Here is a 27,459-nt window from a genome sequence, read left to right as displayed (position 1 = left end):
TTTATTATATTATACTTATAAACGGTAAGTATACCGTTAGGTAATTTGAATTTTATGTAAATATGGAAATATTTATGCGGGGTGATTCAGTAATCAGTGACTTAACATATACAGTTATTTTGGGGCATCGAAAACGAATAAATATTTTTTTCATCCTGATAATTTCGTATAATGTTTCTTTCAAGCCGTATACTAGCTCTTTCAGAAACTGTTTATTTATAATTTCTATCTTTTTCGAAACGGAAGTTATAAGCAACAAACTTAGGCAAATAGAAATTTTGTGACAATTTTCTAAAATTCCTGTACCTTGGAAAACATTAAGATTTGACACCTAATTTTGAACAAAAATCATTTACTCATTTTTAATACCCTAAACGATAATATATGTTATGTCACTGATTACTGAATCATCCTGTACAGATTAGGTTTTTTTTTTAATGGTGAATTATTTTGTTATACTAAAAATATTATGTAATCGAAAAATGTATGCAAAATATGATTTATTTTATTATATAAGTTATATTTAATATAAAAATATAATTTCTATAATTATTTGAAAATTAAAATTAGAATTTCATTTGATTTTGTACCATGTAAGAATCTTGTTTCTTAGCTTTTAAACTGTACAAAATTACTTAATTTTTAAACTTGATTGATTTTGTTCTTAAAATTCCCTACATATTTCCCTTCTCTTAAAATTCTCCCTATTTCCCTTCTCCTATTAATAATAATTTTCAAATTTATCCTTCTTTATTTGTATATTCTATTCGAATACACATACACTAAGTCCTCGAGATACGACATTTTTCTCGTCTCTGCCAAAAACAAAAAAAAAAATTTTTTAAATTTTTAATGTCGTATCAAGAATAATGTCGAAAGCCGAATAAAAATGATCCAAATTTATATCATGTCGTAACTCGAAATATCGTATTAGAAGATGTCGTATCTAGAGGACCTAGTGTACATACTTATATATTATAGTAAATTCTTATAGTTTTAAAAGTTTTTACAACATTTTTTCCTTATAGTACTCGTATTCTACACTTAATAGTAGCATATAGTAGTAAAAAGGTATTAAATACTCGTATAAGCACTAACATGTATACAATATTGAAATTATGTTCAAACTAATAATATCGTAATTTTGAAAAATGAAATTTATTCATAAAATACCTATATACTGATATATTGTTGCCAGAGTAACTTCAATATAAAACATTCCCTATATATATATATATATATATATATATATAAATATACATAGACAAATAAATGTGAGAATTAATAAATTAGTCGGCTGTATACATACATATATACATACATATAATAAGAAAATTGGTTTCATGTTAACAAAAATAAAATATTATGAGTTGAAAAACGATTATTTTAACACAGAACTGGCAAAAATGCGAGAAAGACATAGAAACAAAAATAATTTGTAAAGGGAAAAAATTTTTTTGAATTAAAAATAAAAAAAGAAGTTGAATATTAATTAAATGAGAAGAAAAAAAAGACGAAAATTATGAATGAAACCGCGAATGTGTAGAATTTTTTTTTTTATTAAATAATGTAAATAAAATTCTGTGGCCCAAAGCAAAATTAACATAAGTCGATTAATACCGCTAAAAATTTCTATACTAGTATAACAGTTTTCAAAAAGCTACAAAAATCATGTCAACAATATTGAAAATTCTTTGTTAATTAATTATTTTTTTAAAACAAGATACAATTTTTGTTTTTCTTTATTTTAAATTATTTTTATTTTAAATAATTTTAATTTTATAACGTTAAAATGGCGAAATGAACATGTAATCTTAAGTATGGTATAACAATAATTTTATTTTATTAATAAAAAAAAAATAAAAATTCATTCCTTTTAATTCTTTATAGAAATTTTACACATAGTTATGCTTATTATATGCGATATTTTAATTTATTGATGAATGAATTGAAATTTTTCCAAATTAAACTTAAAATATATTTAGATTTAGATATTTTTATTAATTTTAAATTAAAATAAAGATTAATCGCTTTTAACCAAAGAAATCTTTAGTTTTTTTCTTAATTTTTCCCCAAAAACCTGGTGATTGTTGTTCAACTGGTTGGGCTTCTACGGCAATTTCCTAAAAATAAAACAAAAATTAATTATTTTTAGATCTTTTAAAATGGAATGGAGTGTAAAAGGCGGAATTTTACGATAAGACAAGAAGCATTTAAAAATATGAATAATTTAAAGTTTAATTTTAAATTATAAAATCTTATAGTCTCTAGTCTAGGTACATGTTATGAATTTCACCTTTATAATAAAAATTAAAATATTGATATTATAAAGGTTTTTTTAATTAATTTCATACTTGTTTTTCCGTATATTTGTCAGAAAAAGGTTCATGAGGTTGTGCCATTCCACTATATTCATCATTTCTTATATTGAGATTTGCTTGTTCAAGATGTTGTTGTTCAATATTTTCAAAACGTTGCTGATCAAAACCTTCAATATGTTGTTGTCCAAAATCTTCAAGATTAGCTGATAATATTCTTTGTTGGCCATCATTATAATCATTATCATTAAAAGATTCAATTTCAACATTTTGTTCATTTTCATTATTTTTATTATTCTCTAAAGATGATGATCTAGCTGCTCTATCTGGATTATTTCTATAATTATGTTGATTATCATGATATATATTTGCTCCAACAGGTAAATTAGAATTATAATTATAAGAATTTCCTGCTGTTATTCCTTGATTTTCATGCATTAGAACTGGAACTGTATATGTTTGTGTTGTTACTTTTTTACGATGTGTACGTGTATAAGTGTCAGTTATACCAGTCGGAATCGGAACTGGTGGTGCTGGTGGTGGATTTCTTATTTGTGCTGATGGTTGCATTGGTCTATATATAGGTCGAGCAGTTGTTGGTTCTCTTTCTTGAACTGGTCCAACAGTTGGTTTTTGCCCATAAATATAGGGTTCTTGTTCATCATAATCTTCTAAATAAAGATTTGGTGGCTGATCACCACGATCATAACTAATTGATATATTATGTTTTCCAGTTACATTATATTTTTGATCAAGTAATTGACCACCTTCAAGATCATAATTTCTATGTAATAAACCTTGACAAAGTAAAAATAGTATTCTTCTCCAATTATCTAATGCCACTAAAGATAATCTATAACGTTCTGATAATAATTGGAAACGATGTTTTTCTTGTTCAAGCCATGCAGCATATTCATCATTAGCGATACTAACACTATGTGCCAACATTCTTAAACGATTTAATTCACTTTGACGGAATTCAGCTAATTCCGTAATAGACATACGATAGTATCTTGCTAATTTATATAGCCGATTTAATTCTTTAATTTGCCATCTTCTAAGCTCTTCTACATGTATACTATACTGATTTGCAATATTTTGAAGATTTTGTAAATCACTTTGCCATTTAATTAGATCATTAATAGTTATTTGTTGATTTCTTATTAGCATATACAAGCGGTCGCGTTCACGTTTCTGCCAATATGTTAAGTTTATTAAAATTGTGGTATCGAATTTACCTTCATCATGTAAACGTTTTATTTCTTCTAGATGCCAAGCTTCCAAAATTTCTAAAGATATACCATATTTTTTGGCAAGTTCAGAATGAAATTCTCTATCATATCGTAAATATTCTGAAAATTCTTCTTCGCTTATTATGAATTCTTTTACAATTAAATTTAATCGTCTTCGTTCCTGTTTCTGCCAATCAAATAATTCACCAGTATTTAAACTTGAAATCAATCCTAAACTTAATAATCGTTCAAGTTCTTTCTTTTGGAATTCTCTTAACTCAATAACAGATGTTTGATAATTTTGTGCAAGGCGTATTAAATTGTCTTCAGTTTCCCATAAAAGTCTTTCTAATTGTTGAATAGTATATGTGTGATGTGTAACAATGTGATATAATCGATCTCTCTCCAAACGCTGCCATTCAATAAGGTTCTCACTAAGTATTGCTCCAATACTTCTTAATCTATTAAGCTCTTCAGTATACCAATCAATCAGTTGTTGTATTGTGATGTGATATTCTAAGGCTAAAGTTTTTAGTCTTTCCTGGTTATATTTTAGTTTATGTTCAAGTTCCTCGTAAGTCCATGCTTGTTGATTAAGTATTTTTTGTATATATTCACGTTCTTTTTTTTGCCAATCTAAAAGAATTTCAGTTTGGTAAATCAGATTCTGTTGTAACAAACGTTCGAGTTCTTTTTTGAACCATTCCTCAATTTCTTCTACAGTTATATGATATTGATAGGCAAGTTTTTCCAATCGATATCGATCGTTTTTGATTTTTTGTTCTAATTCTTCAATTGATATGTGATTCTGTGTAACAAGTGCATATAAATTTTGACGTTCTTGTTCTTGCCAATCGGTTAATGTTTCTTCTTCTTCAACTATTTCTTCAGTGACTTTAACAAATCCTAAACTATGTAATCTATTAATTTCTGATATAATAAACTGTTCGATTTCTTTCATGTTTGTGTGGTATTGAACTGCCAAATTTTGTAGAAATTGTCTGTCTTCGATAGTTTGTTTTTTTAATTCTTCTAAAGTCAAATGATTTTGCAAAACAATTTGTTCTAAATTATGACGTTCATGTTCCTGCCATTTTTTAAGCTCACCAATACTCTCAGTATTTTGTATTTTCAATCGATTTATTTCATTTCTTATAAAGTTTTCAAGTTCTTCCAATTGAACATGATATTGGAATGCTAAGTTTTGTAAACGACTTCTATCCTTTAGAATAGATTGTTCGAATTCTTCTATAGTTAATTGATTTTGTACAATAAAATTATTCAGTCTATTACGTTCAACTTTTTGCCATTCTTCAAGGTTCTCAATTTTCACTAATCCTTGCGATTTTAAACGTTCAACTTCTTTTTTAATCCATTCTTCAATTTCACGTACTTGTATTTGGTATTGCATTGCTAAATTATGTAAATGTTGATTATCACTCTTAATTCTTCTTTCTAATTCCTCAACATTAACTTCATTTTGTTTAACAATTAATAATAAACGATCACGTTCACGTTTTTGCCATTCATTTAATTCTTCTTCAACACTTTTTAAGAGACCTTGCGAATGAAGGCGACCACTTTCCTTTTTAATCCAATCTTCAACTTCTTCAACTCGTACTTGATATTGTTCGGCTAAACGTTGAAGTTTAATGCGGTCTTCTTTAATTTTCTTCTCAAATTCTTCAATTGTGTAATCATTCTGTTGAGCAATCACCATAAGACGATCTCGTTCTCTTTGTTGCCATTCTTTAAGTTGATTTTCAATTGTAATAGTGCCAATATTTCTTAAACGATCAATTTCTTTACGTTGCCATTCTTCAAGCTCTTCAATTGATACGTGATATTTATGGGCAAGATTGTTCAAATAATTCTTGTCATGTCTTAACTGTTCTGTTAGTTCTTCAACAGTTAAGTTGTGTTGTTGTGTAATATGTTCTAAGCGTAGACGTTCCTGCCTTTGCCATTCAGTTAATCTTTTGATTTCTTCTTGTTGTTGATTTACGATTGTTGTTAAGCGATGCAGTTCATTCTTAAGCCACTTTTCCATTTCAGCAATATTAACGTGATACTGCTGTGAAAGATCTTTTAAGCGATCTTGATCTCTTCTTATTTGCTCCTGAAGTTCTTCTACAGTTACATTGTGTTGCCTTATCACAGAATATAAACGGTCCCGTTCTTGATTCTGCCATTGTTTGAGTGTATCTAGTTCAGTAGTTTGCACATTTATCGCATCATAAACTTGATCAAGCTGCTTTTTTTGCCACTCTTTAAGCTGAGAAATTGAAATTCTATATTCTGAGGCCAATAAGTTAAGCAAATCTTGATTTTTCCTTTGCCAACTTTCAAGTTCTTTTGCGGTCAAAGAATTTTGTTCTATTAACCATCGTAGTCTTGCTTTTTCTTTCCTCTGCCACTCTTCTAAATTTTCTGTCATTATAGTTTGCTCTTGAACAAATGCATTAAAACGTTCAAGTTCACGACGTTGCCATTCTTCAATTTCTTCAATTGTTGTATTATAACTGTAAGCCAATTGATGTAATCTATCTTCTTGTTCGGCTTGCCATCTTTTAAGTTCAGTATTTGAAAGAATTTGATTTTGGAAGAGCCAAAACAGTTTTTCTCTTTCATTTTTCATCCAACTTTCTTCTTCCATATGATGTTCATGTACACTGCCAAATGGTCGATAATTATTATAAACAACTTTACCATTTTCAATCATTGTTTCACGTTCACCTCCCGCAACAATTGGTCTACCATCATTTCCAGTTGTTACAGTTCTATTAAATTGTTTTATAGTAACTGTTGAATGACCACCAGGTTGGAAAGCATTTATATGAGATTGTCCCATTGCTTGTGAATTTTCTAAATTAAATGATTCTGTATTGAAATAACTTGGTTGATAATTTGTATGATGAGTATTTTGTGTATTAAAATTCTCAACTTGTGATTCTAAATTTGATGCAACAGGAATAACAACAGCTGGTGAATTTGTTCTTATATTATTATATTGATTACTTGTCTCTTCATTTACAATAACCTGTGGTGTCCAATTTGGTACTTGAGACTCTTTTCTATTAATGTAATTATAAATACTATGTCTTGATGAGCTTTGTAAATATGGATTAATTTGATGTACTGTTACATGATTAGTATTTCTTGTACCTTCATTATATGTTTCTCTTTCATTGCCACTTATAATAGTTATAGGTGGTGCATTATTTGTTGTAGTTGTTGTACAATTCTTTTTCATTATATATGTTTGATCACCAATTGTATGTACTTCTGTTGGATATGAAATATGATGAACATTATTGAAATTATCAAGTGTTTCAACTTGATCAGTTGAAAATGCTTGCTTTTGTTCATTTTCTAAACGTTCCAAAAGATTAGATGCTTCTTGTTCAAAGAAATTTGTTTGAGTAACATGATTCTGTGTTAAACGACCACTCTGAACTTCTTTTATAATATATTCTACATGTTGTCTAATAATGAGACTCATTTCTTCTTCAGTTTTACCACCGTAAGTAGGATAAGTATCTGTAAAATAAAAATTTATTTTAATTATTTTGTTAAGTTTACGTTACATTAAATGAATGTGATTGTAAGTATTCCATATGTGCTCACAATTACAAAAATTTAAATATAAATATTAAGGAAAGTTCTTCTTAATTATGACGATTTTATATGTATAACTGGTATGAATTAATCATAAATTTAATTAATTACAAATGAATTTCATTATTAAAAATTCTGATGCATTAAACTATTATATACGGGAAAATATGACAGACAAGAAAAGTAATTTAAAATTTTTGACATTTTCAAGGCTTTTCGTGACTAAATTACATTAGAAGATTATTAAAGTTGAATAAATTTAATGCAATTATTTAATTATTGTTAAAATTAATTCAAAATCTTTACCTTTAATTTTTGTATTATAATAAAAAAATTTTATGTTCATATAAATCATATTTTTAAGTACATATACACAATATGAAAGAGCATAAATAATTTGCTTTGTCCACATTATGCCACGCAATAATTTTCTATTTAAATCTAATTAGTTCATATTAAAATCTTTTAGCGCAAAATTATTTTACCCTCATATGGGAAAAGCTTATCAAATTCTTATTTTCTTAATGTACACATGCCATTTGCTTAGGATTTTAAAATAAAAATCTAAGTATAACTGCATTAAAGGTATTTACGTAAGACGCGTGTGTAATTTTCACTCTTGTTTATTTTTGAAAAATTTTTATATTCAATAAAATTTTGGAATTTATTAATTCAAACTATGACGAGAGGTGGTTTACACAAGGAATTTTATTAGAGTTATTTAAGATTGCGATTAGATTTATTCATTGATTAGTAATTTTTAATTTTGTATTCGAATGATTTTTCAAATATTTTGAATATTAATTGTGTACACGTATATTTATATATATATGCTTGAAAACTGTAATTATTTAAAATAAATAAAAATAATAATAATCAGTACAATTTTTTATTATTAAATTATTTTATTTAATTTATAACAATTTTTATTATGTTATCACATATTTTATTATTCGAATAAATTGAAATTGTTGATAACGTTTTGGTCTGTAATTATGTAAAATGAGAGAGAATACGTTAATTTATGTGTTATGTAAAATGAGAGAGAATATAGGAAATTATCTAAATATTAGAGTTGTGATTTATTGAATACATTACTATGTATTTATAGTAGAGAAAAGAAAACGAGCAGGAATACAAATTTCGAATCGAAATTAAAAAAAAAATCCAAATTTAAAAACAGTTTGTGCGAAATTACACAAATTACACCAAAAATTGCAATAACGAGAATTGTATTGAGTGTGTCAAAACCAGAAAATATTTATATTAATTATTATTATAAATTATTTTATTTATTTATTTATCATGTTTAATTTGCACTTACATTCGAATTAAAAATTATCGAATTCTAGTTTATTGACGTATAAAATAACCTGTCATTTTTATTTTTAAATATTATTGTTGTATTAAATCATTTGTATAGGTTTGAGTGTATGCACATAATATATTATGACATTATACACATTCTTTCAAATTACATTTTTAAATATATAAAACAAAACACTACTTCATTTCGCAGGCTCTTCCTCTTAAACTTAAATAAAAGAGTGAGAGAGAAATCGGAGAGAGTGTAAGAAGTGAAGTGAAGTTTAAAAAGATTTCAAAACGTTCAATATTGTAAAACGGCAGATATGTAAGTATTATGTTTGTATATAGATATATATGTATGTATTTATTTGTATAACAACAATAATAATTAAAAATAATTTAAAAGAGATATCATTTCGTGCAAAACATAATTTTCCTGTATTGTGTTTCCGGTTTTCATAACCGACACTTTTTATATTAAGGTTTGAAAAAAACTATATCAACATATGTATTTGTGTGTATAGTTGAAACAAAGTATATTTAGTTACCATACTTGTTTAGAATCATTGTGAATATGTATAAAACTAAAAGTATGTAGTAATGTATACACGCTAACCTAAATATTTTATCAGCACTTTATAAATTCTCGCATTATATAGTTTCGTTCAAATTAAATCAAATCAAATTATAGATTTTTTATTGTATTTATATATTTATAATAATAAATATTAGATTTTTATTGAAAATAAAATTTAAATTAAATAAAAAAATTTAAAATTTATTGTTATAGTAAGACATGGCTACAAATGTCAAATTAATTTTTAATACATAAATTATGTTTAATAAAATTGTTTAATAAAAATATTAAAATAAAATTAAATAAGCGCCATTAGAAATTTATGCGTACAATTCATAATTTTAAATAACTACTAATATTTTAGGAGCGAATAAGCAAAAACGAAAATCTTGAGAATTGGAAATGAATCCAAAATTAGGAAAAAATTCAAAATGGAAGGAGATTGAAATTGAATCATTCTTAAATAAATTTAAAGGCGATTTTAAAAGGATTTCAATAATGTGTAAGTTAATTTTAAATTACATTTTATTTATTTAATTTTTTAATAAAAACTATCATAAATAATTTTTTGAATGCATAAGCAGTCATTAAAATTATTTATTAAATAAAATAGGGATGGTACTTACGAGTTGAAATTGATGATTGTTGGCCACCTTGCGTCAATATAAAATATTGTTGACGCATAATATTTGCAACAGTTCTAACATCCTTATAATGTGAATGTGCCCATAATGATAATGTTATTCCGCCAGTACAACATAATTGTTGTGGTTTCGATTCATATGAATAATGTCGTCGATATTCTGTATTATAGGTTTTTGATAAATTAACAAAATATATCACAAATATTAAATATCCAAAAATTAACTTCATTTTGGAAATTTGCAGTTTTTCGGAAATATTGTTTTCTTTTTTTAAAACTTCATATAAATTTTTTTTTTTTATTTTTTTTCACACTAAAAAAAAATAATTTAAAAATTTTTAATATTAAGAATTTCACAAAACAAAAAAAAATTAATATTTTAAAACTAGAGCAGCAGTCTTCTTTTAAGACTGATATTCAAGATCACTTAAGAGTGAGTAAATTAAGATTAAAGTCTTTTTTAAATACAATCCAATTGATAAGAAATTATTGTTGTTATTAAGAAGAAGATGAATTTAAGAGAAGAGGCAAAAAAAAAAAAATTTGTTATCATTTTATTTTAATTATAAAATTGACCCGAAAAACTAAAGTACTATACTAAAGCTTATTTTATATATATATATATAACAATTGCTTGTATATAATTGTTTATGTACAGTATAATTCATTATAATTATCATTATTTCCGAATAAATTCAATAATAAATTCAATATTGTTTGTGTGAAAAAATTTTCAAGAAATATAGAAATAAAAAATTCAAATTTTTTCATCTAATTTTTTATTCATAAAAATTAGAATATTAATATAGAATTATTATTAAAATTTATTATTATTGAAATAATTGAGATAAGAGTATTTAAAAATAGAGTATATACAAGAATAGAGTATTCACATATGAATATATTATGTGAATATACAAATATATAAAAAAAGATTTAAGCTGGTGATTTGTTTGAGCGTACCCACCATATTAGAATCTTGATAATATTTCGCTGAATTACTGAATTTCGTCTAATAAATGAGAGAAATTAAAATGAGTAGGAATGAGAGAAATTTTTCGATAAATTTTCGAATTGAGTTATTCAATTGAACAGTTACAATGACAATTAAAGAGAGTAAAAAAAACTTTTTGATATTACGTATGTTAAATATTTTATAATTGATTTCAAAAGCTTACAATTTTAATTCAAATTCTTTGATTACAAATAATGATTTCCTTTGTTCTATGTTATCATTACTTGGTAATTTTCACACAATAGACCGCATATGTTCTATCTACTTCATATAAAAGCAAAAACACATTATACATACATATATAATTAAGCTGAATATCAGATCGGATTTTCTTAAAGAATTGAACGAACGCAATATACTCAATTTGACATTGTTAATAATTACAACAATTTAAATGGCATTCATTTGTTCTTACAAAATTGATGTCCATTAAAATTCTTACATTCTCATTAAAGTAAAAACAACAAATAATTAGTAAAAATAATAATAATTTTAATTATTTTATGTTTATTCAATTTTAAAAACTTCAAAATTTTAACAAAGAAATTAATTTTATTCGCTAAATTTTTTTTTATTATACGAGTACAATGTTATTTCAAATTATTCAAATTTTAAATTTATGATCTTAAAATGAACTCTTCGTTATGAAAAAAAAAATGAATGAACATTTTGTATGTATTACTGAGATATTTTGAAGAATTAAAAACGTAAATCTTTTGTTATTTATTTAAAATGAAATATGTAGAATTTCTCAGAAAAATGTTATATGATTATATGTATGTTTAAGTATGTATGTACATAGGTAGACACATATCATTATAAGCTTGTTTACTTGAGAAATGAAATTTTTTTTTGTTAACGTCTGTATTGTATACAATACAGAAAGTATTGTGATCGTACTATAAATTTGGCATTTAATATTAAATAAACGTAATTAACATATTTTCAACGAGATGTCGTGTTTGTGGACTGCTATGCTTTAAATTAATATGACCTAACGCGAATCGATTAATTTTGCGGTTTGGTTCAGGTCCGGCAACTTGAAATATTTTATCATATCCAAGACCATAATTAAATAATTTTTTTCAAATTCAATAATTTGTCTCTGTTTTTAGGAAAACCCGCCACATTTTTAAAAAAATTAGGTATTTAAAAGAGGAGTCGTTATCATTCTTTATCATTGAACCAAGCCTTTTTTGAATAAATATTAGCCAGTCTCTTGGTTTAAGTATTCCACAATGAAGAGAATTATACCGCCAGATAAACATCATGATAAATCAATATCATTTGAACATGTTTTTGGAAACATACAATGTGATTGAGTAGGTGTTGACCATATCACTTTTTGTACCCTTATGAACGTATGTTTGAAGTGTATTATAAATTTGCTTTTGCGTTTGCAACGTTAAGAAATAATGGTTTGAGTTATAGACATAAGTGTATGTTTTTATTCGACGTCGAATTCTGAGCACATTTGTACCATTCGCCTGTCTAAGGTCTGTCTGTCCGACCGTCTTACTGAAATTTTGTGTAAATTAATAATTAAAGTGATATCATAGCCAGTTATGGTATATTTTTTCACCCATATTATAAAAATTTCGTACAGATATCACAGAGTTGACATGATCAACTCAATTCTTTTTTCGTTTTCTTTAAATCTTTTCAAACTTTTCAATGAAAAAGAATTCTGAGAACAAATGTGCTTTTAATATTTTAAAATTCCGAATTAAATAATCAATTATAATTAATTATCTCTTGTTTTTATAAATACCATATAATAGTATTATATATGTATAAGTATGTAGCATTATATTTTTTATATAACCTTAGCATTTGATATTTTATATATAAATTAATAAGTTTTTAGTTTGTACACTTCAAATGAATTTGATACATGAAAGTGAATAGTTTTAGCTAAAAACTACAAAGTTTTTTGATCAAATTAATTTGAATATTTGCGTAAAATTAAAATGGACTCAAGCAAAGAAGAAGATAAAGAGGTAAGTTATATGCTTATACACTTTGAAGATCAATAAGAAATTATAAGATTTCGCATTAATAAAAATGAAGAAATGGAACAAAAAATATTTTATGACATAATTAAGTGTCAAAAATTAACATAATAAAATTAATTATCAAATTATAAAATTACCGCAATAAAAAGACTAGGCTAATGAAGATGAGAATAAAAATTCATATACAACTAAATTCTATATTCAATATTAGTAATTAACAGTAAACTTTTGACAGACAATGTGAGAATTACGTATGTACATGCTAGAGATTTAGAAATCGATAAGACTCTATTTATGTAAGTGCCTACATATACTCGTATGTGGGCAATTTGATTTTGGTTAAGGAGAGATGTGAAAATTATGTAGTTATTTATTTATATAATTATGTCGATGATGTTATACTCATTTTAATTCATATATGTATATAAAAATATAATAGTTTTTGAACTTTACTCCGTTGAGTACACAAATCAAAGTATTTACTATTTGTAACTATTTGGGGAATGGTTTTCTAATTCTATTTTGAATAGTGAAAATAATCGAACACTACTAAGAGATTTGAATTTACGAGTATATATTATATATATCTATATACAGTATAAAGTTAAAAAATTCGAATGATGGGCGATATCTTATATATAATCGCCCGTCATTGTACATTTTTATAATAGAGGTAACAGTGCACCACAACTCTCCGTAAGGATATTGTGGCCTCATCCCTTTTGGAGATTGCCCCGGTAAGTTCGATCAAATTGTAAGACCCGAAAAACTGCTACTCCCGCCGTGAGAGCAAACTCCCCTAGTAATTTTTTTCTTGTGCGAGCGATGCATAACACTCTTCCAGAAGGTGAACTGGAGTCTCCTGATCTTCCCTACAGAATCTTCAAGTTTCTTTACTTTCCAAGCCTAACTTAGTGTGATGCCCTCTAAGTCTGCAGTGACTTGACAAAAGTGGCATCTTGAGAATTCTCACCTGATTCTTACGCATCTCTATAATCTTTTAATATTCCTTCTGGTCATAATCGCCCATAAGCCCTTTGGCCTGACATAGCCCCGGAAGACTTGATTAGCGCGTTGACCACCTTCTCTTCGATTCCCATTTGGGTGTGTTAGTCACTTCCATTGCCAACGTGCGAACTGCGTCATTTCTTTCTACGCCCAAAGAGACTGACCCAAAGAGGTGGATACCACAGAGATCCACAACCAGTCGCCCATATTTAAGCAATGTATGTTTTTCTATGAACAAGTTCTGTTTTTTTATATGGCTGTATACTCTCTTATTTAGATTCGGAAGCAATCTCAATCTGTCCTTTAAAAATTACAATATCATTCCGCTAAATATTTGCTCAAAACCCTTAAGGTTTAGCTGCTAAAACATTTATTTTAAAACTGCAAAAAACAGCTGCTTTTATTTTATGTACATTTTCCTTTATTTTATTTACAATAAAAAGTAGGTTGGATAATAAGCTTACCTTGTTCAATATTAGAAATTTACATTAAGTTTTATTGAATTATATATGCTTTACCTTTATTGCATTTTGGATTTATTATTTGCATATATGTTGGCACGTATTTAACACAAAAAATAATAAAATTTTTACAGTCGAATACAAGAAATTAGATGAATAGAAGAAAAATTTGCTATTTTTGGTATTAATATATGCAAAATTTTTGCGGTACTTATTCGTTCCGGTTGTTTTACGGGGTACAGTGTAAGATATGCGCGCCGTTTTTTCTAGAAAAAAAAAAATAACTTTCTTCTTTTCCATGCTTGAAATTATTCAATTATCTTTTTTAGGTAAGTACAGATATTGTCTGGAATAAATTTCTAATATTGATTGTTTGTCGAACAATGCTTACCTCCGATAAAAATGTTAAAAGCGAGGTTCATTATATCAGTTTCGCCGCTTTTAATTTATTTCCGTCATTGTCTGTATTTCATGTCTTATTTCGCTTGCGTTTATACTTCTTTTGAGTAGGTGCCTAATTTTCTCATATATATATATATTGTTTTTCTCTATAACGCCCTTTTTACGAAACTGTGCTGTTACAACTCGTATTGCTTCTAATTAATATTACTGTCCAGGTCTACTCGACTGTAACTCCAATGGCTCGTTTAGTTGCGTCAAGGCATTATTGAGAGCATTTGTGTTATCTCGAAATATGTTCAACAACCGATGTTCTAAATTGATTTCCTTAGTTGTGTTAGTGCCGCTTTGCTCAAAAATCGGGTATAATTTTAAAATTTCTATTATATGCTTGTTAAGCATATAAATTTTAAAATAAAATTATAGATGGCCAAAAAAAAATTTTTAACCATATATTATAATTAACTCCCTATAAGTATGCAATTACCTGAATTTTACTGTTAATGTTTGTTGTATACAATTCTAGTAAAGAATGTTACAAATTATAACATCAAAAATCGTTAAATTTTATTTCTAGGTTAAAATATTTTGCACATGCACATTAATAAAAAATAATATGAATAAATTTATGTGCCATGCATTATGTACAAAAAAATATTATGCATAAATAAGAAGGAATTATGCTTGTTAAAAGTCTTAATTTTTTACTAAAACAAAAGAAATTTGTCAGTTTACATAATATAAAAATTATAATTTGTTTTTTCTCATTTACTATTAAAAAATGTCACATTTCATTTATAATTTTTTATTTATTCGTTTTCCTATTTGCGATTGATTGACATTACTATTAATTGTGATTGAATATACCTGTTACGTTTGCATGAAAATAATTTATGCAAAAATTTCTTCTTATTGCAAATGAAAAAAAAAAACTTCAACTTTTATTAAGCCTTTCTTACACTTGGTGTTTATTTTATCTATGGTGAGTTTTTTAAATAAACGAGGAGAGTTAACGAAGAAATTTTTTTCCGATAGAAGTTTTTACCTTTTTATAAAGTGTACGAAAGGCAATATTTAACAAATGAGTATAAATTGAAAGAAAAATATACAAAAATTGCTTGAATTAGGCATATGCTGTAAGAAAAATAAAAACTGTTTCTGTTCACTCTAAGATATTTTTCTGTTAGATAAACTCATAGTTGATTCAAAAATTAAAATACTCACTAAATAACTCTTCGATCTCTTGTAAAATATTAAAAACAATTTTACAATTTATTCAATTTTTTTACCTTATAAAATAAAGAAAATGAAATGTGATTCAAAAGATCATCTAATACGAAAGAAATAAGGTTTTGGAACAGAACTAATTGTATATAAACTTTCATTATAAAAGTTTTGTAAACAAACAAATGGAAGAAAGAATAGGATACCCTTCTTTTCATTAAAATTCAAAAAGTAAGAAAAATCGCTAAAATTTTTTTAAGTATTTGATTTTATGAAAATCTTTGTGGCCCTACCCTATAGAACTATTATAAAAAAATCCATATTTTCCTAGCTTATTTTTCATCTTCATTTCTTAAATATGTTTATACGCTTTGGTTTTGGTGGCATTTTACAAAATCGTTTATTTGTTAATAGCAAAGGATATGTTCCTTGCTCCTAAATTCGATTAAAAAAAAACAGAGCTATAATTTTTTTACTTCTGACAGAGATGCTAGTATTTTTTGATTTTGAAATAGAAAAATTAAAAAATATTGTTTCCCTTGAGGCTAAGTTGAATATAGAGCATTTTACTTCGAATATAATTGAGAATGTTAACAAATCAATATATCATATTTTTTTTTGTCAAAAATTTGATTTTACTCCTGTTTTTCACATTTACAATAATTGATCTACAAAAAATTGATTCGTAATAATGTTTTTAATATTATCATAAACTAATAAAATATTTTACAATAACAAATTATTAATATAATTTTTTGTTTTTGAAAATTTCATATATATACAAACTGTTATAATTCAAATATAACACAATACGAATATTGTATAGCATTCGATTAAAAAAAATTTTAAATATATACAAACAAAGAATAGAGGATCTTTAGTATAACGGTATATATATACAATATCACTTATATACACATATATATATCACTTATACTCGTATATATATTGTGTATGTGTTGTATATGTTAAGTGCATATTCACCTACATTACAATTAATTTCCACCACTGCGAATATTCTTTTTTTAATTTTCTTGTTTTTTTTTTTCGTATTTTTGTTTTTGGGCTCTATTTCACTTTTTCTTCTCGACATTATATTATTATTGAATGTACATAGCTAGTTTTCTCTAAACAGGACAAAAACATTTTTATACCTTTTGTATATTTCAGTTCTTAAGGCTTAAAAAAAAAAGAAAAGAATAAAAAATAGGAAAAATGCTTTTTTTGTTTTGTTAATTTTTTTTTTTTTTGTTAATAAACATTTGTGTGTATGTTTGTATTTATAAATAATATAGTTAATATGTAAATTATATTTCTAATGTAAAAGTATGTAAAATAAAATTTCAAAAAAAACAAAAATGTAAAAAACAAGAAAAAAAATTGTAAAGCAGTTTGCGTGTTTTATTTTAAGGAATTTTCCTAACTGGTATACTAAATCACATCCTTATACTTATATGGTTATTTTTTTTTAACATTTTATTATTTTTTTTATTATTATCTGCAATACTTTGTTAATTTTTAACTCAAAAAAAGAAAAACAAAAATCAGAAGAAAAAATCTTTTATACTTTTATTACTTCTTTAAAAATTCTGCGCAACTCGCGAATTTAACCGTTTCTATTTAAAATTCTACCACATATGTAAATTTTTTTTTTATATATACAATATGAAAAATTACAATAAGAAAATAAAAAACAATTATTTTTGCTATGGGTTGTTTAATATTGACCTTAGCGTACATTTATATTTCTTTCTTATGTAGGTAATAAATGAATTCTGAATTTGGTAAATTTAAAAAAAAAAAAACAATAAGAAAATCTAGCCAACAACAACAACAATTGTAAAAAAATTCCTTACAACTGAGAAATTCCATAGAATATAATGTTGGGTTTTCATTTAAGAACTTCCAGTATAAAATAATGGTTTTAGAGATTTAGAGAAAGAAAAATTAAAAAAAAAAAAAAAATTTTTTTTTTGAACCGCGTTGGCTAAAAATTAAATTTTACATTTTTTTTTCTTACTTTCTCATTTTTTTTTTATTTTTATGCTGTTTAAGTTACGGTTTCTTGCAAAATTTTAATTATTAAATAAATTACAAAAGGATAAAGAGAGAAAATAGTCCTTAATATCGCTTATTTAATTATTTAATATAAAAAATATTTTGGGATAATTTAAAAATTTTTATAATCCAATTTAAAATTTAAAAAAAAAATTTATATTAAAAAAATAGTTAGAATGAAAAGAGAGAGAGAAAAAAAAAATGAAAACAAAAAATGAAATTTAGATGAAAAAAAAAAAATATTTTAGAAAATTTTTTATTTATTACGTAATAAGTGTAATTTTAAAATTTAAAAATTATAAAAAAGTTTTTAATAAAAATTAAAAATTAAAATTAAATAAAAATAATGTCATCAATTTTATTACCTAGTCTTAAAAATCTTATTAATAATATTAAAATTAATAAATAATGTCATTAATTTTTATTTTAAAATTTTATATAAAATATAATAAATTTAAATAATTTAAAAAAAAAATTAATAAAATAATTTATAAAATATAATATTAAAAATATGTCACAACCTCCGAAAAAAGGGCCACCTGGTGGTAAAGTTGGTGGAAAAAAAATGAATTTACCAGTACAAACACCAACAAGTAATTTAACTGGTGATGATCAAGGACCAAGTGAAAGAAATACACCAATTAGTAAAGAAAGTGCAACTGGTGGTGGTGGTGGTGGTGGTGCAGCTGGTAGCGGTACTGACGGTACAACAAAAGATGATCTAACAAATCAAAATGGTGATAAAAAAAATCCAGATAGTGGTGATCAAACACCACAATCAAAACCACCAAGTGCTGGTGCATCAATACGTGATGCATCAAATAAATTATTACATTGTGCTATGAAAGGTGAATGGACACCATGTGATCAAACATTAAAAACATTAGAAAAATATGTTATGAATGTTGGTGAAGAAGGTAATAAAACACCATTAGCAGGAGTTATTGATCCAGTAAGTTCTTATTTTATTCTTCTTAACAACAAAGAAAAGAAATTTTAAAATGTGTACGCAATTAAAAATGATTAATTTAGAGGAAAATTTTGAAATTAAAAATTTTGTTTGCCGAAAAGTATGCAATTTTTTTTTTTTTTTTTTTGAAAAAAAAATAGTAGGATCTTTAAATTTTAAAAAATTTTCAAAAGATTTTCAAAATTTCAATAAAAATTAAATTTGTTGCCCCATGAATTTTCGTTGCTTCTATTTATGCAAGCTTTCTATAATTATTATTGTTATAAATACGTGTATGAGATTGCATAAAACCGGGGGACCGGAATAAAATAATTTTAAAAATATTGTCATAATTCTATTAAATTTTAATTTGGTAACTTTTAAATTGTAATACTCTGTCTTTTCATTAATATTGTTATACCAGGGAAAAAATATAACACTCTGTACTCTTTAGTTTACATTGTTACCGGGAAAACAAGTTTTTTTTGTTTTTGTACATTTTTACAACATACTTCTATATGCATATAATAGTAAAAATATTTAATAAATTTACATATGTTCTTTTTGACAATTTGTACAGTTTCTAAGAGAGATGAGTCTTAAGGCATTATTATTGTTGATTTTATAATAATATATATAGTAATTTAATATTATAGTTACGATGGTGAAATATATTAAAATACATATGCAATAATATTTTATTATTTTATGCCTATATGTACATGTTATAACAGTAAAAAATTAAATATATGCACATATATAGGCATAATATGATTACATGTACAATTTATTTAACTTAAATAATAATTTTGGCGTACATCAAGATTTATGCATATGTATTTTCTTGGAATTTCCAAAAAAAAAAAAAAAGAAAATTCCATAGCAATTGATTAATATTTATGAAAGAACATTTTTTTTATTAATTTATTTGGTAAACATTGTTTTGTATGTAATATGTATGTTATTTTATTATTAATGGAGGAAATTTCTTAAAAGAAATTGAATATTAAAATTTTGAAATTTACAAAATTTCAATTTAATTTTATTTATTTTTGAATAATATACTAAAATATTATTACTAAAATTAAAAAAATAGGGCTTAAAATTTCTGATTTCCATCAATATTGTGGTCGATGAACTGTTCTTTATGCACAGTCAAAATAAATAATATTTAGGTTAAAAATGAAAATTTTGTAAATATTCCAAAGTATATCACAAAATATTTTCATATATTAAATAGTTTAAGTGTATGTACCTTTGTTTAAATTTTTTTTTTTTTGCATGATAAGGCCTATATTTTTTTTATATTGACATACATATATGAAAAATATTAATTATCAAGTCTTATAATTTTATTTTCCATATTAAATTTAATTATATAGGCCTACATAAAGATTAAAAACACTTTTTTTTTCGCGGACTTGTGTTTACAAAATGAAAAGGTCTTACTCAATATGAATTCTATACTATTAATTTTATTAATAAAGCCAAATAATTTTTAATTATTTTTACATAGAATTATTTAATTATTTCTGTTATATTATTTATTATACTATTATTGCTATAATGCTAGAGTTGACAATTCAAATAATTAAGTTATAATTTTAATTATTAATTAGCTATGTTTGATTTACTTTAACAATACTACAATGAGTGTTTACAAAAATGCAGATCTTTCGTCTTGATTATTGCTGAACAATCTTTTAAAAATTAATTTTTATATATACTGAATAAGTTAATTTTGACGTCAACTCTGCATTTTGGTAGACACCCTATGTATCAAATGGTAAAATTTATAAATTTTACAATAATCTAATTAAATTTTATGTTAACTGTTAAAATTCTCATAATTTTATAATTTTTTTGATTAATTTTTATTTATTTATAAAACAGAGAGTAAAATTAATTTACGCTTATTTTCCAAAAAAATTCGAAAGAGCGTCTTCTTCATTCTGATATCATAATAACGTAAAAATGCTCATAATAGTATTTATTTGCTCTGGTAATAATAGTATTCCTATTATAGTATTTATTTATTTTGAATGAACTCACTGGCGTGACAGTAGTTTTTAATAACAATAATGGCTTTATAATGTCAAAGTAAGCTTGTATGTTGGTATACCTATATTCTATAATATTATCAGTTTCTGACTAAATTTTCAAAAAAAAAATTCTTGAATACAATTTTTTTGGATATATTAAAAGCAAATTATTTTTATTCAACTATTTTCTGCTCTTTGTTTAAAAGTAAACCTAAATTTAATTTAAATAATACAAAAACCGTGATATGTGATATAAAATAAGCTAAACTATTAGTAATAAGTTAAGTAGATAATGCGAAAACAGAACTACAATATTAAATAAGAAAACCTTTAAATTTTTAAGACAAATCAAAATTTAAAACTGTTACAAAAAATTTGTTTCTTAAAATTATGGTGAAAAAGAATCTACTCTATCTGGCATTCAAATGTACTCATGAAGTCTTTCTGAAATATTATTGTATTGCACTACAGTTTCATTAAAGATATCTCACGTCTCGGGCCCAAAGTTTTTGAAGACATTCGTATTTCTTGTATCATGTTGGTTTATTATAAATTTTTCATAGTATTCATAATATTCACGGTATTGTCAGTATCAGGTTTCAACGCAAAAGCTCATGTTCAATTTGACATATAAGCCCTCTTTATGTTGTTTTTTGTTGTTGTTTAACCAATTTAATACTTTAAGTGTTATATATACCTTCAATCGGCGTTCTTATGTCAAGATGGTATAAATTCTTTATAGCTTTATTTTGTAGTGTTTGCATTTTTCTAAAATTCTACTTTGAATTCATTTCCCTCAATAAAAGCTCATAGGTCATTTTTTAATGAAATAAACAGAAGTATACGGACCATTTAATTGTATTAGGTAGGAAAATTCTTCTGTTCCAAAATATTCTACGTTATTTAAAAATATTCCACGTTATAATATTTAAACTATCTGTGTTGTTGTTATATGATCTGTTTCATTTAAGTGTTTGATTTAATTTTTATTTGATTTTTCCTTAGGTATAGTTGGATAAGTTCCCTCCTTTAAATTCACTGCCGGGGATGTCATGCTTTCTACAATTATCTACTGTTATTAAATGGGATAAAGAGTGATCATAAATATAATATTTTCAGGTTGCTCCATGTGTACCCAGTAGGCTGTTTTGCTTGCATAACTTGCTCTAGTTTTTTTAAATTTTTTTCAGAAGCTGTTGGTACTTTTGCCTAAAAATCTATTTGCGATTCCTGTATATATTATGAAATTCGCTCTTACTTTCCTTTTGTACTTTTACGTGCTATTTTTCCTTTTGGATAACATTCTGTTCCAAAACCTTCAAAGGTAAAATTTTGAATAATTTTTAAAAATTAATATTTTTTAAGCAGTCTATATTCAAGTTTTCAATTCCATCGTAAAGACGAAGGTCAATTAAAGTCGAAATATAAAACTTACAGTTTGTTTTCACTTGTTTGTAAAATTTATCTGTTTGCAGGAAATCTGGTTTAATACTGGTATTCGACTATACAAAACAACAAAACTTTATAAATACATAATAAATGTCATGAATTTTTCTTGAAAGCTACTCGGGTTGTGTATGTGCACAGTTTAATCTATATTTAATTAAGATGAAATATTACTAAATAAATTTATACTTAATATTACTTAATAAAAGAGCATTATTAATTGCAATTATTTTCTTTTTTTATTAAATTTAAAGGGAACAGGAATGACACCATTAATGTATGCTGTAAAAGATAACCGATCCACATTAATTGATAGAATGATTGAACTTGGATCTGATGTTTGTGCCAGAAATAACGTAAGTATAATAAAATGATAAGTAAAAGAAAAATAATTTATTTTTTATTGGTTTTATTTTTTTTTGTTCGAGTTTATTTATTACCAAATTAAATTGACATTATTGTAGTTATTGCTGTCAGTTTTCAAGAGATTATTAGAATGAATTCAATATTTTGTTTACATCAAAATTGACAATTACGCTTAATAATTGACACTTGTTATCATTTTGGGTGGTGAACTTTTTTTAAATAGTTTCAATATTTCATTTCAGTTAACTTACATTATTTACTATTCACCCTTTTTTAATTTTACATTTTATTGCAAATTTGGTGCATGTGAAAAACCAACATATGAATTTTCATTTAGTTTCATTCTGTACAACATACACGTGTGCATAAATATGCCCTCAAAAAATTCAGTAGTAAACGACATGACTTTGAAATTTTTACTTTTTTTTTGTAAACTTAAAATTTTCCTATATTTATCCTTCTACTTTACTTTCATGTACTATATTTCACCTATTCATGTTTGAAATGATTAATTGTAAAATTTTTAATAAAATAAGGTGCAACTAAAAATAGCAAAATTTAAAAAATATATAAAAGAAAAAGTACTTTTTAGGTGTTGGTCTTTAATTAAGAATTACTCTGCATTACGTAAAGTATAAAAAGAAGCATTTAATGAAAATCAAATTCAAGATGATTTTTTTTCCTTTTGTTATGAAAATTCTATTAGAAAATCATAAATTTTATAATTATTTCGTATATAAATGTAATTGTCAAAGTTATGCTATTTAAAGAAAAAATTTAGGTGTGAACACCAATAAAAATTAATAAGAAATCATATCGAAATTCACCTAATTTTTATAATTGACATTTTATATTGTGACAATTTTTAATATTTTACTGAATTATACATAAAATCTGATGTGGTCAACACATAACCGACCGTAATGTGTGTTGTCTAGATAAGTGAAAGTATTACAGAAAACTATAAAAATGCTTCTTGAACAGTTTTTTCCAATTTTTAGGTCGTTAGTAAGCTTTTAGTTAACATACCTAGAAATCCGCATCTCCTGAAAAGCTTGCCAGTTATTTTTGGTAACAACTAGAACTCAAATATCAAATTTCAAGAAATTTCATCAATCCGTTCCGTAGATATGGTAAAAAATGTAATATTGGCCTGCGGTTTGGTTTCCGAGCCCCGATCGTTCCAAAAAAATTTAATGTTCATTGTTTTAACATTCCAAATTAAAATATTAAATTTTAAGGAAATTGATTGATTATTTCTCTTTATATGAGTAAAAATCTAAAATTCTGGAAAAAAGTTTAGTTCCCAAAGCCTGAAAAATCTCAAAAGTTGATCAATTCGTGACATAGCCACAAATTCAACAAACTCCCATTTAAAATTTTATGGCAATCGGTTCATCCGAACTGGAGATACCCGCGTGCACACACAGACAGACAAACAAACCGATCGACCGACACCTCTCTAAATATAATTTATGTACGCTTCCCTACTATGGAGAAGTGTGTTCTTACCGAAAACTCAATTTGAGAAATTTGTTGCCATCACAAAACCTCCCTTATTGTATGCAATGAGGTTGGTAATATTATATAAATTCGAGTGAAAGCCAAATTTCCTAACTAGGGTCAAAAAAATACTAGGAATCGAATATAATAAAGGATTATACAAAGTGTTTACACAATTAAATTTTCATTCACAACAAATGTCGAGATTTACTATTAAGAATTTAAAAAAAAAAATAATTAAATTTCTAAAGTTTTCTGCCTAAACTACAAGGGATGAGCAATATTTATGTGAATTTTTAAAATTTTATTAAAACTAATAAAGAGAAGGAGGACTAAACTACATAAATGAATATCTTTAGGCACGTTTCCAGGAAGAACTACGTGAAGTTGTTGCTTTTACAAACTAAGTTAATGTCACTAAAACGATATTTACACACGTAATTTGAAAAAATACTAAATTGTTTAAAAAAGTTTTTGCCGAGATTATCGACTCAATTGCAAAAAATTGAGGCTTTTCAGAGAAATTTTTAAAAATTTCATTAAATTTAATGATGGTTGCACCCGTAACATAAAAACCTTATTCAATATAAAAAATTTTAAAAAAGTTCAAACGAGTCTGGAATAAACCATGAGGCAAATCATGTTAAATGCCCTTACTATATTGTAAAAAGCAGAATATTTTTGCAAAATAACCTCATTTATAGATTAGGAGTTTTCATATGAATTTTTTTTTAATTTCACAACAAAAAATACAGAGTATACAGAGTAAAGTAATTTAAATATCTGTAATACCTTATAGACCATCGAACAACCCTTTTTAATCATTCAAAAGCAATACAAAATCTCTAGACTGGTAAAGAAAAACTTTCCATTTTCTCATTTTAAATGATTTTTATCAGCATTAAATCTGTTCTCATAAAGAAAAAATAAAATAAAAAAAAAATAAGTGTTAATAAAATTTTCATAAAAAATTTTCCCTTCATTTTAATTTTTTTAATTTTTTGTTTTCAAATAAAAAATATGACACATTGGGAAAATTGAAATTTTCTTCTGAATGGTCCCATAAGTATATAGTATGATTGGAAATCTCGAGAAAGTTAATTTTGAATGTAGTGTCACAAATTCAGAAAAAAAAACAAACAAACGTAAAAAAGAATGAAAAGAACAATAGGAAAAATGCAAATCTTTTGCTATTTAGGACGACAAGAATAAACAAACAACAAAAAAAAAACAATTGTAGTAAAATTACATATAAAATGTAATAGTAAAGAAAAAGGATTTAACAAATTAAAAATTGTACATTTTATGATTAGCAGTGACCTTAAAATGTTTACACGCAAAATAACTATTTACAAGCCTCACCTGTTTTATGCGTAAATCTGATTAAATACCATAGTTTTTTTTTGTGTACATAAACTATAATAAATTTCAACAAAATGCTGTATTTTTTGGACATCAACAATGTACAAACTAATTTTTTACATTATAATAAACCTAATAGTTTGTTACTATATTAATAATTAGGATTTTCTACTTAGAATTCTCATATCAAATAAATGTGGTTTGTATGGTGCTCGCATATACACACTTTAATTATAATGCATGTGGACATATGGATCATACATAAATGAGCTCTAATTTTATTTTAAGCAGTTTTCCAAAAAGAAATTTAAAAAAATGAGCTTAATAATTTCAGTCCGTCCTATCGTCCGACCTTTCAGTTGTCGGACCCTCCATGTGCCTGTTTACAAATTTTTACACCCTTTAAGATAGAAAGCTTAAATTTTATATAAAATATCTTTAGTTGAAACTTATTTCTGTAAAAGAAAACTGCCACACTCCCCTCCCCCCCTTCCCTCCTTCTTTAAAAGTTATAGTCCCTCAAGAATATGAAAATGTTATTTTTATCATAAATCAATTTTAAACAAAACGGAATGGCTGCTTTTTTCTGAAATTCATATTTTTTTCCCAATTTTTGATACCGTTTTTCTTCTAGACCATAAGTTGTAGGAGTCTTGAAATTCATCCATCTTCATACACTCTCAAGTAATTACAGCTCTAAATTTGTAAAATTTGAATTTTCGGCATCTTATATTTCCAAAACTAAAAGCTTTTTCAATATGTTATAAATGCAGAAAGCCAACGGTAAATAATGCCATACCATTAAAAAATCTAATTACTTGTCTTCATTTTTTCTTTAAATTCACGTAATTAATCCTTGAGTTCATCATTATTTTAACGCTTCATTTAAATTCCATTTTTCACTCATCCTAAATTTATGCAATCTTTGGATTAAAATAATTTAAATAGATTGTTTTTAAAAGCAATATTTTGAATTATTGAAGGGAAAAGTGCTACTTTATAAACCATTGGTTTCACTCAACTTTGTTTCATTTTAAATATTACAGTTTTAAATATTGTTATAATTTTACTTTCATAATAACTTTATTTTATATGCTAATCATATTTTTAATTATAAATTTTATTTTATTTTCACATAGCTATATAAAATTTATATATATTTTTTTATATCTTTTTTATATAGGATAATTACAATGTCCTTCATATAGCATCAATGTATTCTCGGGAAGATGTTGTTAAATTATTATTAAATAAACGTGGTGTGGATCCGTTCTCAACAGGAGGGGTAAGTTTTATAATAATTTTTAATTGTATATACTTATACCGTATTAGTTCAAAAAGAAAACTGTCAGATCACTCATTTGTATATCATTTTACATTATTAAAATTATTATTTTTTACAACATAATTGCATGTACAACTATATACGTACACATACCCATGCATACACATGAATGTTGTTAAAAAATATTTGAAATTTTTTTAAGACTAGACTGTATAAAAAAAAATATTTTAGAATATAATCATAATCTTAATTAAATGTAATAATTACTTTATAAATGACACATAAGTTTAGACAAATTAATAATTTAATTATTCAAACACTACAAAGGTACTAAATCTGTAGTGACGTTACTTAGAAAGTTAATTAGAGTTCGGTAATTAGTATGTGTGTAGTTGAATGATTGTTTGTTTAAATCAAAATACTATTGTAATAATTATTTTAATATTTTTATAATGAATGCATATAGGTGCGCCGATTTTTCTCCGAATTCATAAATTTTAAATAACAAATTTGTTTTAAAATAATTATTTCTCACACTTTAGAAAAAAGAAAAATGAGATTTTAATGTATAATATAATAAAATAATAATGAAAATTATGAAATAGCGCATTGCAGGAATTGAGATAATTA

At 24.9% G+C, this 27,459-nt stretch overlaps 2 protein-coding genes across 6 annotated transcripts in view; one reads left to right on the top strand and one right to left on the bottom strand.

Annotated features, from left to right (window-relative positions):
- Nucleotides 1-1,763: 1,763 nt before the first annotated feature.
- On the bottom strand, nucleotides 1,764-9,999 carry LOC129615940 (tiggrin). Its single transcript, XM_055531369.1, has 3 exons — nucleotides 9,680-9,999; nucleotides 2,355-7,090; nucleotides 1,764-2,123 (listed from the first exon to the last, which is right to left on the bottom strand). The coding sequence occupies exons 1-3, from the start codon at nucleotides 9,924-9,926 to the stop codon at nucleotides 2,034-2,036; spliced, it is 5,073 nt and encodes a 1,690-aa protein (XP_055387344.1). The 5' UTR covers nucleotides 9,927-9,999; the 3' UTR covers nucleotides 1,764-2,033.
- Nucleotides 9,445-27,459, top strand: part of LOC129615941 (serine/threonine-protein phosphatase 6 regulatory ankyrin repeat subunit A) — a 55,209-nt gene continuing 37,194 nt past the window's right edge. For 3 of the 5 annotated variants that reach the window (XM_055531372.1, XM_055531374.1, XM_055531375.1), the window contains exons 1-3: nucleotides 18,460-18,828; nucleotides 22,568-22,669; nucleotides 26,728-26,829. In XM_055531372.1, coding sequence (XP_055387347.1) covers nucleotides 18,718-18,828; nucleotides 22,568-22,669; nucleotides 26,728-26,829 — 315 coding nt within the window. In that variant the 5' untranslated portion in view covers nucleotides 18,460-18,717. Of the gene's footprint in view, nucleotides 9,556-18,459; nucleotides 18,829-22,567; nucleotides 22,670-26,727; nucleotides 26,830-27,459 lie in introns of those variants that run through there. The other 2 variants (XM_055531371.1, XM_055531370.1) reach the window with 2 other exon arrangements.

The sequence above is a fragment of the Condylostylus longicornis genome, unplaced genomic scaffold (genome assembly GCF_029603195.1).
Source record: "Condylostylus longicornis isolate FDR11 unplaced genomic scaffold, ASM2960319v2 ptg000153l, whole genome shotgun sequence".
NCBI lineage: Eukaryota > Metazoa > Arthropoda > Insecta > Diptera > Dolichopodidae > Condylostylus > Condylostylus longicornis.
Note: the sequence above shows the minus strand (reverse complement) of the source record. Positions and strands in the feature narration are given on the sequence as shown.

Excerpts from the sequence above, each read along its gene's own strand:
- LOC129615940 (XM_055531369.1), bottom strand. The coding sequence starts at position 9,926 with ATGAAGTTAATTTTTGGATATTTAATATTTGTGATATATTTTGTTAAT. Across the intron at positions 7,091-9,679 it reads ACAATCATCAATTTCAACTC|ATACTTATCCTACTTACGGT; the intron begins GTAAGTACCATC and ends TTTATTTTACAG. Across the intron at positions 2,124-2,354 it reads ACAAATATACGGAAAAACAA|GAAATTGCCGTAGAAGCCCA; the intron begins GTATGAAATTAA and ends TTTTATTTTTAG.